The 13,765-nt window shown below is 59.9% G+C and overlaps 1 protein-coding gene across 1 annotated transcript; it reads right to left on the bottom strand.

The window, feature by feature from the left end:
* Nucleotides 1-8,349: 8,349 nt before the first annotated feature.
* Nucleotides 8,350-13,211, bottom strand: DGUOK (deoxyguanosine kinase; the record flags this gene model as incomplete). Its single annotated transcript, XM_084221809.1, has 7 exons — nt 8,350-8,854; nt 9,120-9,219; nt 9,473-9,588; nt 10,199-10,346; nt 11,496-11,674; nt 12,353-12,468; nt 13,133-13,211. The coding sequence occupies 7 exons, from the start codon at nt 13,209-13,211 to the stop codon at nt 8,765-8,767; spliced, it is 828 nt and encodes a 275-aa protein (XP_084077935.1). The 3' UTR covers nt 8,350-8,764.
* Nucleotides 13,212-13,765: the final 554 nt, after the last annotated feature.

Here is a 13,765-nt window from a genome sequence, read left to right as displayed (position 1 = left end):
GGCGTGTTCCCAGTGCACGCCCAGTGCTCCCAGTGCACTCCCAGTGCTCCCCAGCTGGCAGACAGGCTGTTCCCAGTGTGCTCCAACACCAACCATCCCAACCAGGGAGGCTCACTGCTGGGAGAAGCTGGCAATGCCACCAGGGCTGGTGCAGCCATGGCATTAATTAAGTGCCGGGCCTTTAATTGCTACGGCGTTAATTGGTGCAGGTTTAGGCGCCTGAGCTTTAACTGCAGTGGCTTCAATGCAATAGCCTTAAGTGCAGAGGCTTTAACTGCAACACCAGTGGGTTCCTTTGGAGCCACTCACTCCACCTCTGGAGCCCCTCACTCATCCTGCCCCACATTCCCTGCTCCATCCCAGCTCCTGGGATGCTTCTCCATCCCTTCCAGCCAGCCTGAGAAGCAGAGCAGACTGTGCCACCAGCCCTGTGGTGACAAACCCTCTGGCCACCCCACGCCCTCCACACCGACAACTGCAGCATTTACAACTTGCTCCAATCCTTTTTTTTTTTTTTAAACAGCATTTTCAGGGCACGGGGTGGTTCAGAATTTTTTTTTCCCCTCGTTTGGCTGCGATGGGAACTGCAGGCTCAGGAGCTCGTGGTCCCCAGCTCCCCCCTTCGACAGCAAAATCTCATTTAATCAAAAGATGCGGCGACTGGATGTGCAGAAGCACTTGGCTCTCGCTCTCTTTTTTCCCCCTTAAGAACTGCCATTTTAGCTGTAGCAAACAAACACGCTGCATTGTCCCCGCGACACGGCTCCCTCCCACAGCCCTGCCTGCAAACCCCAGCCCAGCAAAAGGGCATTTTGGCCCCGGGACAGAGGAGCAAGCGGGCTGAGCGGGGTTTGCGGGGCTGGCAGCGGTGTGGCGGGCAGATGTGGAGCGGGGACGGGCCCATCGCAGCTGTTTCACCTCCAGCCTCTTCCCGTTTCATTTCATCTCCCCTTGGATGCCGGCCCGGGGAGCGGGGGATAAATAAAAAAAGCTCTTTCATCCTCAGAAACGGTCTGGCACCCTTCTACACAGAGCTCAAAGCACCGAGATTAAAGCGCTGGCACAGGAGGGAGCAGGGGGTGTCCCCAGGAGGGATTTGGGGGCATCTCCCTCATCCCAGCCTGCGTCCCCATCTGCAGAGGGGACAGCGAGGGGACAGGGACACTGGGTGTGGTGCTGGCCCCTTCAGGACATCCCCTTGAGCGGACACCCTGAGCACACATGGAGTGATGGACACAGCAGGGACAGGGAATGGGGACCCAGTGACACAGGGACAGGGAAAGCTGGCACGTGCTGGGACCAAGGACCCCAGTGTCACAGGAACAAGGGACCCTGCCCAGGCAGGAAGGGACCCCAGGGGAATGGGGACAAGGGAGCCCTGTCCACACAGGGAAGGGTGAGGGGACACCAATGGCATGGGAATGGGGACAAGGGACCCCAATGGCATGGGAATGGGGACAAGGGACCCTGCACAGGCAGGAAGGGACCCCAATGGCATGGGAATGGGGACAAGGGACCCTGCCCAGGCAGGGAAGGGACCCCAGGGGAACGGGAATGGGGACAAGGGAGCCCTGTCCACACAGGGAAGGGTCTGGGGACACCAATGGCATAGGAATGGGGACAAGGGACCCCAATGGCATGGGAATGGGGACAAGGGACCCTGCCCAGGCAGGGAAGGGATCAGGAATGCCAGCGCTGCAGGAACAGGGAGCAGGGAGCCACGTGTGCACAGGTGGGGGACAAGGGACACCACTGCCATAGGGATGGGGACACTGGCACACACAAACAGGGAACCAAGGATCCTGATGGAGCAGAAATAGGGACTGGGAGACTCCCACAGGGAACCCCAGCGCTGTGGGGACAGGGACACACACTGCCACAGGGACAGGGCACCCTGGCACACACGGGCAGGGGACGGAGCATGCCGATGCCACATGGATGGGGACCAGGGATCCCAGTAGTGTGGGAATGGAAACTGGGAACACTGGGACATGCAGGAAGGACTCTGAATATCCCAAAGGCACAGAGACAGGGACCAGGCACCCCAGCACACACAGACAGGGCACCAGGGACCCCAGGAGGACAAGAACTGGGGACTGCAGCATGTGCAGGAAGGGGACTGGGGACCTTGATGCCATGGAGACAATAACTGGGGACTGCAGCACATGCAGAACCAGGACCAAGGACCCTGGCGCCATGGGGACAAGAACTGGGGACCCCAGTGCCACGGGGACAGGTCACCCCCAGTGTGCCAGCACCGGGGACACCCCAGCAAGGGCTTTTTGGGACACAGACCCAAAGCACAACCACACGTCCCAGAGCCATCATGCCACCACTTTGCCACCCCCATTCCCAGCTGGGCCAGCAAAGCCCCTCAAAGGAAAGGCCAAAATGCTGGGGACACACATGCCCCAGAGCCCACCAGAGCCACCTTCCCCCTTAATTACCTGCGAAAAAGAGTCCATGCCAGGAAATCCGAAAAACAAACCTGGTCACAGCTAACGAGGTGCCAAAGGCCAAGAGCGGGGCTCCTTTATGGGGCCACCATAACACCCTGGAGGACTCTGCTCCGGCGCTGCCCAGCCCTTCCCAGCATGATGCAACCTCGGGGCTCAGCGCATCCCGGCACAACCCACCGCCCCGGCACCTGCCACCACCGGCTCTAGCTAGGATTTCTGATTTTTGGGGTTTCTTTTTTTTTTTTTTGCACAGCATCCGGAGGCAGCTCCGGCGTTGGCGGGCGCACGCGCCGGCCGCGAGATCCGAAGCATCCCCGTCCCCTGCGAAAACACGTGGTGCCAAAAAGCCGCTCACCGCCGGCTCCCAACTTCGATTTTTTGGCAACGCTCTCCCCCCTGACCTCGGCGACGTCCCTGGGAGCCACCAGCATCCGCAGCCGCTCGGGATGCCAAAACTGCCAAACCGCGCCGCTCTCCGCGCCGGGATAACCAAAATCACCGCCGGGGCGGGTGAGTGAGACCCCCCCGAGGAGGAGCAGCCGGTTTTTGTGCCCACCTCCGTCCTGCCGTGACGAAAAGCGGGGGGGTGCCCGCGCCGGACCCCGGGACTTCGTCACGGCGAGGGATGACAGCTGCCACCGGCCCGGGTGACGTCACGGTGACGTCACGGCGGGGAGCCTCATCGCCCTTGTTCGCATCACCCCGCCGCACCTCTGAGCTCAGCACATTTCGGGATGGGTTCACAGAAATAATGATTAATAAAGGCGAAAAAAGCACACGGGGGAATGGCGATACGGGGGGAGGCGGGGTGCACCTCAAGGTTTATCGCCCTCCCACCCCTATCCACCACCACCCCCCCCCTTTTCACCCCCCCCACCACGAAGCGATGCTGGAGGGAAAGGAAAGGGATAAAAGAAGGAAAAGAGCCCCAGAACAGGGGCGGGGGCGCGGGGCCCTCCCCAGGCCCCGCCGCTTTGTCCTCTCGGCCCCGCGGGGCCGCCAGCACCGCGGGGGGGGGGGGGGGTCTTTAACCTCCCCCGCACCGCCCCGCAGGCCCGGGGAGGGATTGGGTTTTTTTGTGGGGGTTTGGAGGGGTGCGGAGGGAGCGTTTTGGAGGGGAGAAGGGGTGCGCTTACCTCGCCGCTGCCCCCGCGCTGCCCCCGCAGCCCCCGCGGCCCCGCACGGCGCCGGTCCTCAGGAGGAAGCCATCTTGTCTCCCTCTCCTCCGCGCTCCCTCACCGCCGCCCCGCTGCAGCCGGGGGGGGGAATGAGCGCCGCATCCCTGCTCCCCCCCTGTCCTCCTCCTCCTCTTCTTCTTCCCTCCTTCCTCCTCCTCCTCCTTCCTCCTCCTTCTTCCTCCTCCTCCTCCTCCTTTCCCCCCCACGCGCAGCCCCCCCCCTTTCCCCCACGCAGTGGCACCGCCCGCCCGCTCCCTGCGCTGCGCAGGAGCGGGCCATGAGGGGGACGCGGGGGGGGACACGGGGGGATGTGGGGACACGGGAGGGACACGGGAGGGGACACGGGAGGGGACACGGGAGGGGACATGAAAGGGACACGGGGGGGACATGAGTGGGACATGAGTGGGACATGAGGGGGACACGGGGGGATGTGGGGACACGGAGAGGGGACACGGGGGGGATGTGGGGACACGGACAAGGGACACGAGGGGCACATGAGAGGGACATGAGAGGGGACACGGAGGGATGTGGGGACACGGGAGGGGACATGAGAGGGACATGAGGGGGGACACGGGGGTATGTGGGAACACAGGGAGGACACGAGGGGGGACACGAAAGGGACACGCGGGGGACACGGGGGGATGTGGGGACACAAGGGGGATACTGAGGGGGACATGGTGGGGGGACACAAGGGGGATGTGGGGACATGAGGGGGGACATGAGGGGGTGCAGGTGGCACACTAGGGGGACACAGACAGGGACACAGACATGCGACTCCACAAGCCCAAAATGGGGTCACAGCCCCCCAAGCCCTGCCCTTTGTGTCATTGTCCCCCAGGAAACTGAGGCGGGGGGTGGGAGCAGCCAAAAACCCCAAAAGCAGCCGGGGGAGCCCCCAAAAAGCTCTGTACACCCCCCCCCCTTCCCCCCAATATTTCCCTGCCATTAAAACCTGAGAACCTCATTAATTGTTGTTCATTAATTTGGGCACGTTAATTGGCAAACACTGGTCATTTGGCTTGGATAAACCCGAGTCCAGGCTTGGATAAAACCAGTCCAGGCTTGGATAAAGTCGAGTCCAGGCTTGGATAAAACCAGTCCAGGCTTGGATAAACCCGAGTCTAAGGCTGGATAAACCCGAGCCCAGGCTTGGATAAAACCAGTCCAGGCTTGGATAAACCCAAATCTAGGCTTGGATAAACCTGAGTTCTAGGCTGTATAAACCCGAGTCAAAGGCTGGATACACCCGAGTCCAGGCTTGGATAAACCCGAGTCCAGGCTTGGATAAAACCAGTCCAGGCTTGGATAAACCCGAGTCCAGGCTTGGATAAAACCAGTCCAGGCTTGGATAAACCCGAGTCCAGGCTTGGATAAACCCGAGTCCGGGACTGGTGCCCTCATCCTTGCTGGGAACGGGGATTTCTGTGGGGTTTCTTTAGGATTGGTTCCCCAAATTCATTTGGGGGCTGAACGGGAATTCCCAGCCCTGGGAATGCCCTTGAGCTGCCCCACAGCCCATCCCCAGCACCCCAAGGCGATTTTGGGGCCGTGGTGCCCCCGTTCCTGCCGGGAATGGGGTTTTCTATGGGGTTTATTTAGGATTTGTTCCCCAAAGCTGAAGGGGACGGGTCGGAGCATCCTTCCCCGGGCTGGGGCCGTCCGCGCTAATGAGCGGCTTCCCAAGACGTTGATTAGTTATGCAAATGAGCGGGGAAGACACCCAGAGCCGCCCGAGAAGGCAGCAGAGGGTCTGAGAGCTCAGCCTTGACCTCTGCCATCTTCCTCCTCCTCTTCCTCCCGTCGCAAACCCTCCCGGATGGGGAAAATGGGGGGAAAAAGCAGGAAATCAGCCCCGGGGGGAGAGCAGGAGCTGCAGCCGGGCCTGGCCGAGCCGGAGGAACTGGAGGAACTGGAGGAACTGGTGCAGGGAAGGGGCTGGGAGAGACTGCGGGCACACCGTGGGAATCACGGCGCACCGGCCCGGGCCACCGGCACCGGGGGATCCCGCCGCTGCCCCCGGTAACATCCGCAAAAAATCCTCATTTTCCCCCCAGATCCTGCCTGGAGAAGCGGCGCGGACAAACCCTCGCCGCCGCTTTTCGGTTTCCAGCGGCGTTTTGCCAAGGGCAAAGTCCCTGCCCTGCCTCGCCGAGCCACCTGTGCCAAGGTCCGCGCCGCCCCACGCCACCCGTGCCACCCTCCCCAGGGGAAACCCCCCTGGATCCATCTCGGAGGCGCTCACACCCCGAAAGCACCAAAAAAAAAAAAAAAAAAAAGAGCAAAGCAACACCGAATTTTGGGGTGTTTTTTAAGGGGGAAAAGCACCAAAACCAGCGCCAAGCAGATGTTTCTCCCTCCCACGCTGGAGACCCCCCGGCTGGAGCAGCCCCCCCTTTTTCGCGTGGGCACGAAATGTGAAATCCCGGCTCCCAGCACCCCGGCCGGTCGGACCAGAGGCGCGTTGGAATTTTTGGGTGAAGAAAACGCCGCCACTTGTTTAGCTCCGAGGTGCCCCCGCCCCGGGCACGGCTCTGCCTCCCCCTTCCTTGGCACCCCCTCCTTTTTGGGGAGCACCCGGGTGCGTTCCGTGCAGCGTTTTGAGAGAAATCCCAAGGAATTCGGTTTAAAGCTGGGTTTTGTTCCGCCCGTCCCGCGGCGCTGTTTTGGGGATGCCCCAGGGACGAGCTGAAATTCTTTTTTTTTTAGGGTTGTTCAAGGCATCCAAGTGGCCTTTAAGGCAGCAGAAAGTCCCATTTCCCACGGAAATACCCTTTAAAAAAAAAAAAACCAAACCCAACCACCACCACCGACCAAGGAGGGGCTTTCCCTGCCCACCCCCACCGAGTGACGGTGACGTTACAAAGGGGTCACAAATCACCCCAAAAAGTGGGGGCGAGAGGGGGGAGAGGGGGTTTGGGGGAGCTGGGGCTCGCTCACCTCCCTGCGGAGCCTCTCCATCTCCATCCCGGGGGGGCAGCGTCAGATTTCGGGGCTCCCCCCGGCCGGGGGGGCGGCCGGCGCGGGCTGGCGGAGCCCCCTGCGCGGCGACAGCGACATGGCGGGGTCACCGCGTCCCCCGGCCCGGGGACACCGCGGCTTCTGCGGGACAGAGCCGCCAGTCACCCCGAGTTTTAATTTCCACACGGGGGGGCGGCCCCGCCGTCACCCCACCCCTAACCCCCCCCAAAACCGGGGTGCAGCCTCGCCGCTTTTAATCCCACCCCTTCTTTCTTCCAACCCCATTTTCCTTTTTTTCCTCTCTCTCTTTTTTTTTTTTTTTTCCCTTTTTCCTCCTTTTTTCCCCCCCCCAACCCCGCGCGGCTCCGCACAACTTCCCAACTTCAGCCGCGCACCGGCAACTTTCCGCCTCCCCCAAATCCCCAAATTTCGACAGAAAAATGCATTTACCGGCAAAAAAAATATAGGGGTTCGCCCTCCCTGGTTCCCAGCGGGGGTCGGGCCGGGGCTGAGCGGCTGCAGGCGGCGGGGGGGGCTCGGGGGGACCCCGAGGGGCTCGGGATGTCGCGGGCACCCCGAGGGGAGCCGCGGAGCCGCCGCACGTTGCTGCCGCCGCCGCCGCCGCCGCTCTGCTGCTTCCTTTGTTCTGCAGCGCCCGCTCGGGGGGACCCGCCGGGCGCCCGGGGGGCTCCGGGCCCGCGCCGGGGGCTCGGGGGTAACGGGGGCAACGGGGAGAGGGAGAACGCCGGGGGAACGGGGGGAACACCGGGGGAACGGGGAGCGGGAGAACTCCGGGGGAATGGGGGGAACACCGGGGGGAACGGGGGGAACGGGGAGGGGGAGAACGCCGGGGGAACGGGGGGAACACCGGGGGAACGGGGAGGGGGAGAACTCCGGGGAAACGGGGGAAACCCTGGGGGGACGGGGAGGGGGAGAACTCGGGGAGAACACCGGGGGGAATCCCGGGGGGAGCGGGGAGGGGGAGAACCCCAGTGGGATCGGGGAGAACGGGGAGGGGGCGAACCCCGAAGGGTTTGGGGGGAACGGGGATGACGGGGCGGGGGAGAACGCCGGGGGGAACGGGGATGACGGGGAGAACGCCGGGGGGAACGGGGAGAAAGGAGGGTGGGAGTTTTGTGGGGTTTTGTTGTTGTTGTGGGGTGGCTGAGTGCGGGGCTGTTGGCTTTGTAGCGTTGTTGTGGGGTGGAGGGGATTGCGCGACCCTCCTGGGTTTGTGGGGCCGCGGGCTGGGAGCCCCCCGGGGTGTTGGGGTTGTTTTTGTGGGGTCGGTGGCAGGGTCTGCGCGGGTCTCGCTCTGCGTTATTGTAGGGTCGCCACGGGAAATCCCAGGGGGGGCAGCCCGGCTCCTGTGCCCCCCACCCTGCCCATATCCTGTTCCACAGCCACAAAAATCCCCCCTAATCTGCCCCAGATTCCCCCATATCCCACCCTATAGCCCCCCAAATCCCCCATACCCCAGGTTCCCTCATTTCCTGCTCCATATCCTCCCAAATCCCAAATCACCACCCCAATTCCCCCCACCCGTGTTTTTGTAGGGTCTCACACCAGGCTGAGCACCATTCCCCACTCCCCTTTTAGGGCCCAAATCCCCTTGGGTTTCCCCCAAACCCATGGGGCACTGCCATCCTCCCATCACAACACCCCAAAACTGGGGGAACAACATCCCCCCAGCCCAACCCTCCACACCCCAAGATACGGAGCAGCTCCTCAGTGATTTGATCTTAATTTAAGGGAAAAAATTAAATACAAATTAACAGATGATGGGGCTTGGGTAAAACACCAGAACTTCCCATGGGAATTCCAGCAGGAAATCCACCCCAAAGGCGGGATGGGGGTCACAGCAAGGACCTGGGGAACGCTGACCCCAAAACCCCACACGGCTCTGAGGATCCAGCCCTGGCCAGGACAGAGGGGCCAAGGGGACAGTGGGGACCAGGATGTGTCCCTTGTCTTCGGGGTTGTGTCCCCTGTCCTCGTGATTGTGTCCCCTGTCCTCGTGATTGTGTCCCTTGTCCTTGGGGTTGTGTCCCCTGCCCTTGGGGTTGTCCCCTGTCCTCAGGATCGTGTCCTTTGTCCTCGGGGTAGTGTCTTCTGTCCTCGGGATCGTGTATCCTGTCCTCAGGATTGTGTCCCCTGTCCTTGGGGTCTTCAGGCAGAAGCTGCCCCTTGCCCAGAGCTGAGGGGTTCGGGATGGGATGGCAGAGAGTGGGCACCCAGGGATGTCACAAAGGCCTCCACCTGCAAGGACAGCCTGGCTGAAGGGGTGGCACCAGGGTGGCACCGGACTGGGGCGGGGGGTGGCACTGGGATGGTGTGGGAATGGACTGGGATGGCACTGGGATGGAACTGGGATGGCGTAGGAATGGATTGGGGTGGCACTGGGATGGCACTGGGATGGTGCAGCAATGCACTGCCTGGGATGCTGCTGGGGCTGTGCCACCTCCCCCGGCTCTGGTGGCACCAGGACGGCTCCAGGCTGTGCCACCCCAGCCGTGGCACCCACCTGTGCCATGAGCAGGCCCTGCCTGGCCACGTCGTGCTCGAAGTCCTGCTCCACGTCCAGCACCAGGACGGGCGCGCGCCGCGCCGCCTCGCAGTGGATCCTGCAGAGGGACAGCGAGGGCTCAGCCCCAAAAAACGCCCCAAAAACCCCAAAAAATACCCCAAAAAACCCCAAAACCCAGGGCACCCCAAAGCTGGGCAAGCATCAGGACTCACTCGGTGGCCCTGACCACGGAGCTGCTGCAGGTAGCCCAGCGGGATCCTGCCCACCAGGGAGGGGTTAAAGCCCAAAAAACCCCCCCAAAAACCTGAGGTTTGGGGTGACCCCAAAGCTGGGCACACTTTGGGACTCACTCAGTGGCCCTGGCCACCAGCCAGAGCTCGTGCTGGCTGTGCAGCTGCTGCAGGTAGCCCAGCTGGATCCCCCCCTCCTCGCTCCTCGCCCGCCGCCGCAGCCGCTCCAGGCACGTCTGGGGGGGAAATACACGATAATAAATATATTTATCAAATTGCTCTTTATCCTAAACCCGCCCTAAACCCCATCCAAACCTCCCAACCCTGAACCCATCCTAAACCCCATCCTAAACTCACTGTAAAACCCACCCGAAACCCCCCCTTAACTCACCCTACACCCACCTAAAACCCATCCTAAACACCAACCTTAACCCCATCCTAAACACCAACCTTAACCCCATCCTAAAACCCACCCTAAACCCATGGGATAAACTCGACCCTGCTCCCCCAGGGCAGCGATTCCAGCTGTGGAATTCCACAGCCCCAGGTGTGCAATTCCAGGTGTCCCAGGGCTCTGACAGCCCCAGGTGTGGAGTTCCAGCTGTGGAATCGCAGGTGCCCCCAGGGCGGGGCAGCCCCGCTGTGCCCAGTGCCCACCTGGGGCAGCCCCAGGTGCGGAACTCCAGGTGTGGAACTCCAGGTGTGGAACTCCAGGTGCCCCTGGCCTGGAGCAGCCAGGTGTGTAGCTCCAGGTGCCCCCCTGGGGCAGTCCCAGTCCCGGTGCCCACCCGGGGCAGCCGGTGCCCACCTGGGGACAGTCCCAGCCCCGTGCCCACCCGTGCCCACCTGGGGGCTGGCGCGCAGGTACAGGAAGGCGTGGGGGGCGGCGCGGGGCGCCAGGTGCCGCAGCAGCAGCTGGTGCCAGTCCCGGTAGATCGCCCACTCCAGGGGCTGCAGGTGCCCGGCCTCCAGCAGGGTCTGGGCAAAGACGTACCTGGGCAGGGAGGGGCACGGGCAGCTCCAGAGCCGCCCCGCACAGGCGGCTTCGGGCACAGATTTGGGGGTTTTGGGGTTTTTTTGGACTCAGGAGGAGATGCAGGCGCTCCTCCTTGGTGTGTATAAAATAGATATGTAAATACATTAAATAGATGTAAAATAGAAATAAAACTTTGAAATATATATAATATATAATATATGTTATTTAGATATTATATAGATAAAATATCGAAAAATATAGATATTATATAGATAGAATATAAAATACAGATAAAAACAAGGAGCTGCAGGTGCTCCTCCTTGCTGTATATAAAAAATATATAAAAATATATATAAATTAAATATATATATTATATATAATATATATTATATATATTTATATATAAAATATATATAAATATATATAAAATAGAAATAAAACATAAAAATAGATATAATATATATAATACATATAATATATTATATATATGATATAGATAAAATATTTTAAAATATAGATATTACATAGATAGAATAGAGATAAAATAGAGATAAAAACAAGTAGCTGCAGGTGCTCCTCCTTGGTGTATATAAAATATATATATATAAATACAATAAATATACATAAAATATAAATAAAATATAGAAATTATAACATGTATTATATAGATAAAATAAAGAAAAATATAGATAAAAACGAGGAGCTGCAGGTGCTCCTCCCTGGTGTACATAAAATAGAAATAATTAGTATATATAAAATATAAATAAAAATATAAGATATATTTGATATACTATATATATAAATATAATATATAAAATATATAAGAATATTAAATATAAGAATCTACAAATATATATTAAAAATATATAAAATATATTATATATAACATATATAAAATATATATGCATATACTAAGAATATAAAACGTGTACAATAAAAAATATTAAAAATACAGTTTAATCTCCAAGATGGCTTGAAGACAAGACAAAGGCCAAAGCCAAGGTTAAATTAAGGTAAAAAACCCCAATGTGGGGCACAGGCAGCGCCCCCCGAGCCTGGCATCACCAAAAGGCCTTCCTGGGGCAGCCCCACACACCCCAAAGTGCCATTCCTGCCATCACCCCCAGCCCTGGCCCCTTTTGGGGTACCTGGCCCCTTTTGGGGTACCTGTCACTGAACAGCGAGCGCTCGAAGACCCGCACGGGGGGAGGGGTCCCGGGGGGCTTCCCGGGGGGCTCCAGCACGGCCCTGAGGCGGCTGAGGCACGACAGGGTCTGGAAGGTGTAGGACCAGCGGGCTGGCTCCTGGTACATCAGCTGCAGCAGGTTGGCACTGCCCCCCGACTCCTGCGGGGACATTCCTGGGGTCAGGGGGGCAGCAGGATGGCACACTCCCAAAAACCCCCCTAAAACCCCATAAACCCACCCTAAACCCCCTAAATCCACCCTAAACCCATTGGGGTGAGGGGTGGCAGCAGGTTGGCACTGCTCCCCAACACCTGCGGGGACATTCCTGGGGTCAGGAGTGGCAGCAGGATGGCACACTCACTAAAACCCCCCTAAAACCCCCACAAACCCTTCCTAAACCCCCGTAAACCCACCCTAAACCCATTGGGATTGGGGGTGGCAGCAGGATGGCACAGCCCCCTGACACCTGCAGGGACATTTCTGGGGTCAGGGGGGCAGCAGGATGGCACACTCCCAAAAACCCCCCTAAAACCCCATAAACCCACCCTAAACCCCCATAAACCCACCCTAAACCCATTGGGGTTGGGGGTGGCAGCAGGATGGCACAGCCCCCTGACACCTGCAGGGACATTTCTGGGGTCAGGGGTGGCAGCAGGATGGCACACTCCCAAAAACCCACCCTAAACCCCACCTAAACCCCCATAAACCCACCCTAAACCCCCATAAACCCACCCTAAACCCATTGGGTTTGGGGGTGGCAGCAGGCTGGCCCAGCCCCGGGACACCAGGGGGACATTGGGGCTCGGGGGTGGCACCGCCGGGACCCGCCGCCGTTACCTGCGCAGTGCCAGCGGCGCCCGGCACCTGGCGCCACTGCGCCACCGGCTCTGTCACCAGGTGCCACCGCGGGAAGGTGGCGGCCAGCAGCCTCAGGAAGGTCGATTTCCCCACGGCTGCGGGAGCGAGGAGAGCAGGGTCAGCCTGGGGGTCCCCAACCCTGGCCCTAAGGGATTTGGGGTCAGCCTGGTGTCCCCAGCCCTGCCCCTAAGGGATTTGGGGTCAGCCTGGTGTCCCCAACCCTGCCCCTAAGGGATTTGGGGTCAGCCTGGTGTCCCCCAGCTCTGGACTCTGGGAATGTGGGGTGTCCCCCCAGCAAATCCCGGGGTGAGCCTGGGTGTCCATCCCCGCTCCCAGGAATGTGGGGTGCGCCTGGGGTCCCCCATTCCTGCTCCTGGGGTGCACCTGGGGCCCCCCATTCCCGCTCCTGGGGACCTGGGCTGAGCCTGAGTGTCCCCCGCAGGACACGGGCTGAGTCTCGGGGTCCCCCCACCCCAAACCTCGGAAATATTGGGGTGAACCTGGCGTTTCCCCACTGCGGCTCCCGGGCAGATCTGGGAACGCCCCTTCCTGGGAGTGTGGGGTGACTCCAGCCCTACCCCCGGGAATTTGGGGTGACCCTGGGTGACCCGGGGGCAGCCTTTGTGTCCCCGTTCCCGACTCCCAGCAGCCCGGGCTTTCGGGGCGCCCCCAGCAGCGGTAATTAAGCTAATTACAGCCATGGGCTCGCGGCCGCGCCGCTCCCCCCGCCCCCCAGCTTCCCCCGCGTCCCCCCGGTACCGATGTTCCCCTCCAGGGCCAGCCGCAGGGCGGCCCCGCACCGCCCCATGCCGCCGCCGCTTCCGCCTTCCCGCGTCATATGCTAATGAGATGCTAATCAGCAGCGCGCGCCACCGCCCCCGTGACGTCAGCGCGCGGGAAGTGGGCGGGGGGAGGAGGCGGAAACAGCGCGGGAGGGGGCGGGACGGGGGCGATATGGTAATTTATGCTAATGAGACGCTGTCCACAGCGCTTCAGGGAAATGCGGAGGGGCAGGGGAGAGAGGGTGGGGCATAAAAGGGGGGCTGGGGGCACCGAAACGGGGTTGGGGTCACCAAAACCACCTTGGGGTCACCAATACAAAATCGGGGTATCCAACATGGGGTTGGGGTCCCCAAAACCACATTGGGGTCACCAGCAGGGGGTTGGGGTCACCAAAAACCACATAAGGGTCACCAAAACCACATTGGGGTCTCCAACATGGGGTTGGGGTCCCCAATAACACGTTGGGGTCACCAAAACCATATTGGGGTCTCCAATATGGGGTCGGGATCCCCAGCATGGGGCCAAGGACATCAGTGTGGGGTTGGGGTCACCAAATCAACACTGGGGTCACCAATAAAACATTGGGGTCCCCAACAGGGGGTTGGGGTC

The sequence above is a fragment of the Fringilla coelebs genome (assembly GCF_963513975.1).
Source record: "Fringilla coelebs genome assembly, chromosome: 26".
NCBI classification, from domain to species: Eukaryota; Metazoa; Chordata; class Aves; order Passeriformes; family Fringillidae; genus Fringilla; species Fringilla coelebs.
This window is presented reverse-complemented; position numbering and strand designations above follow the sequence as displayed.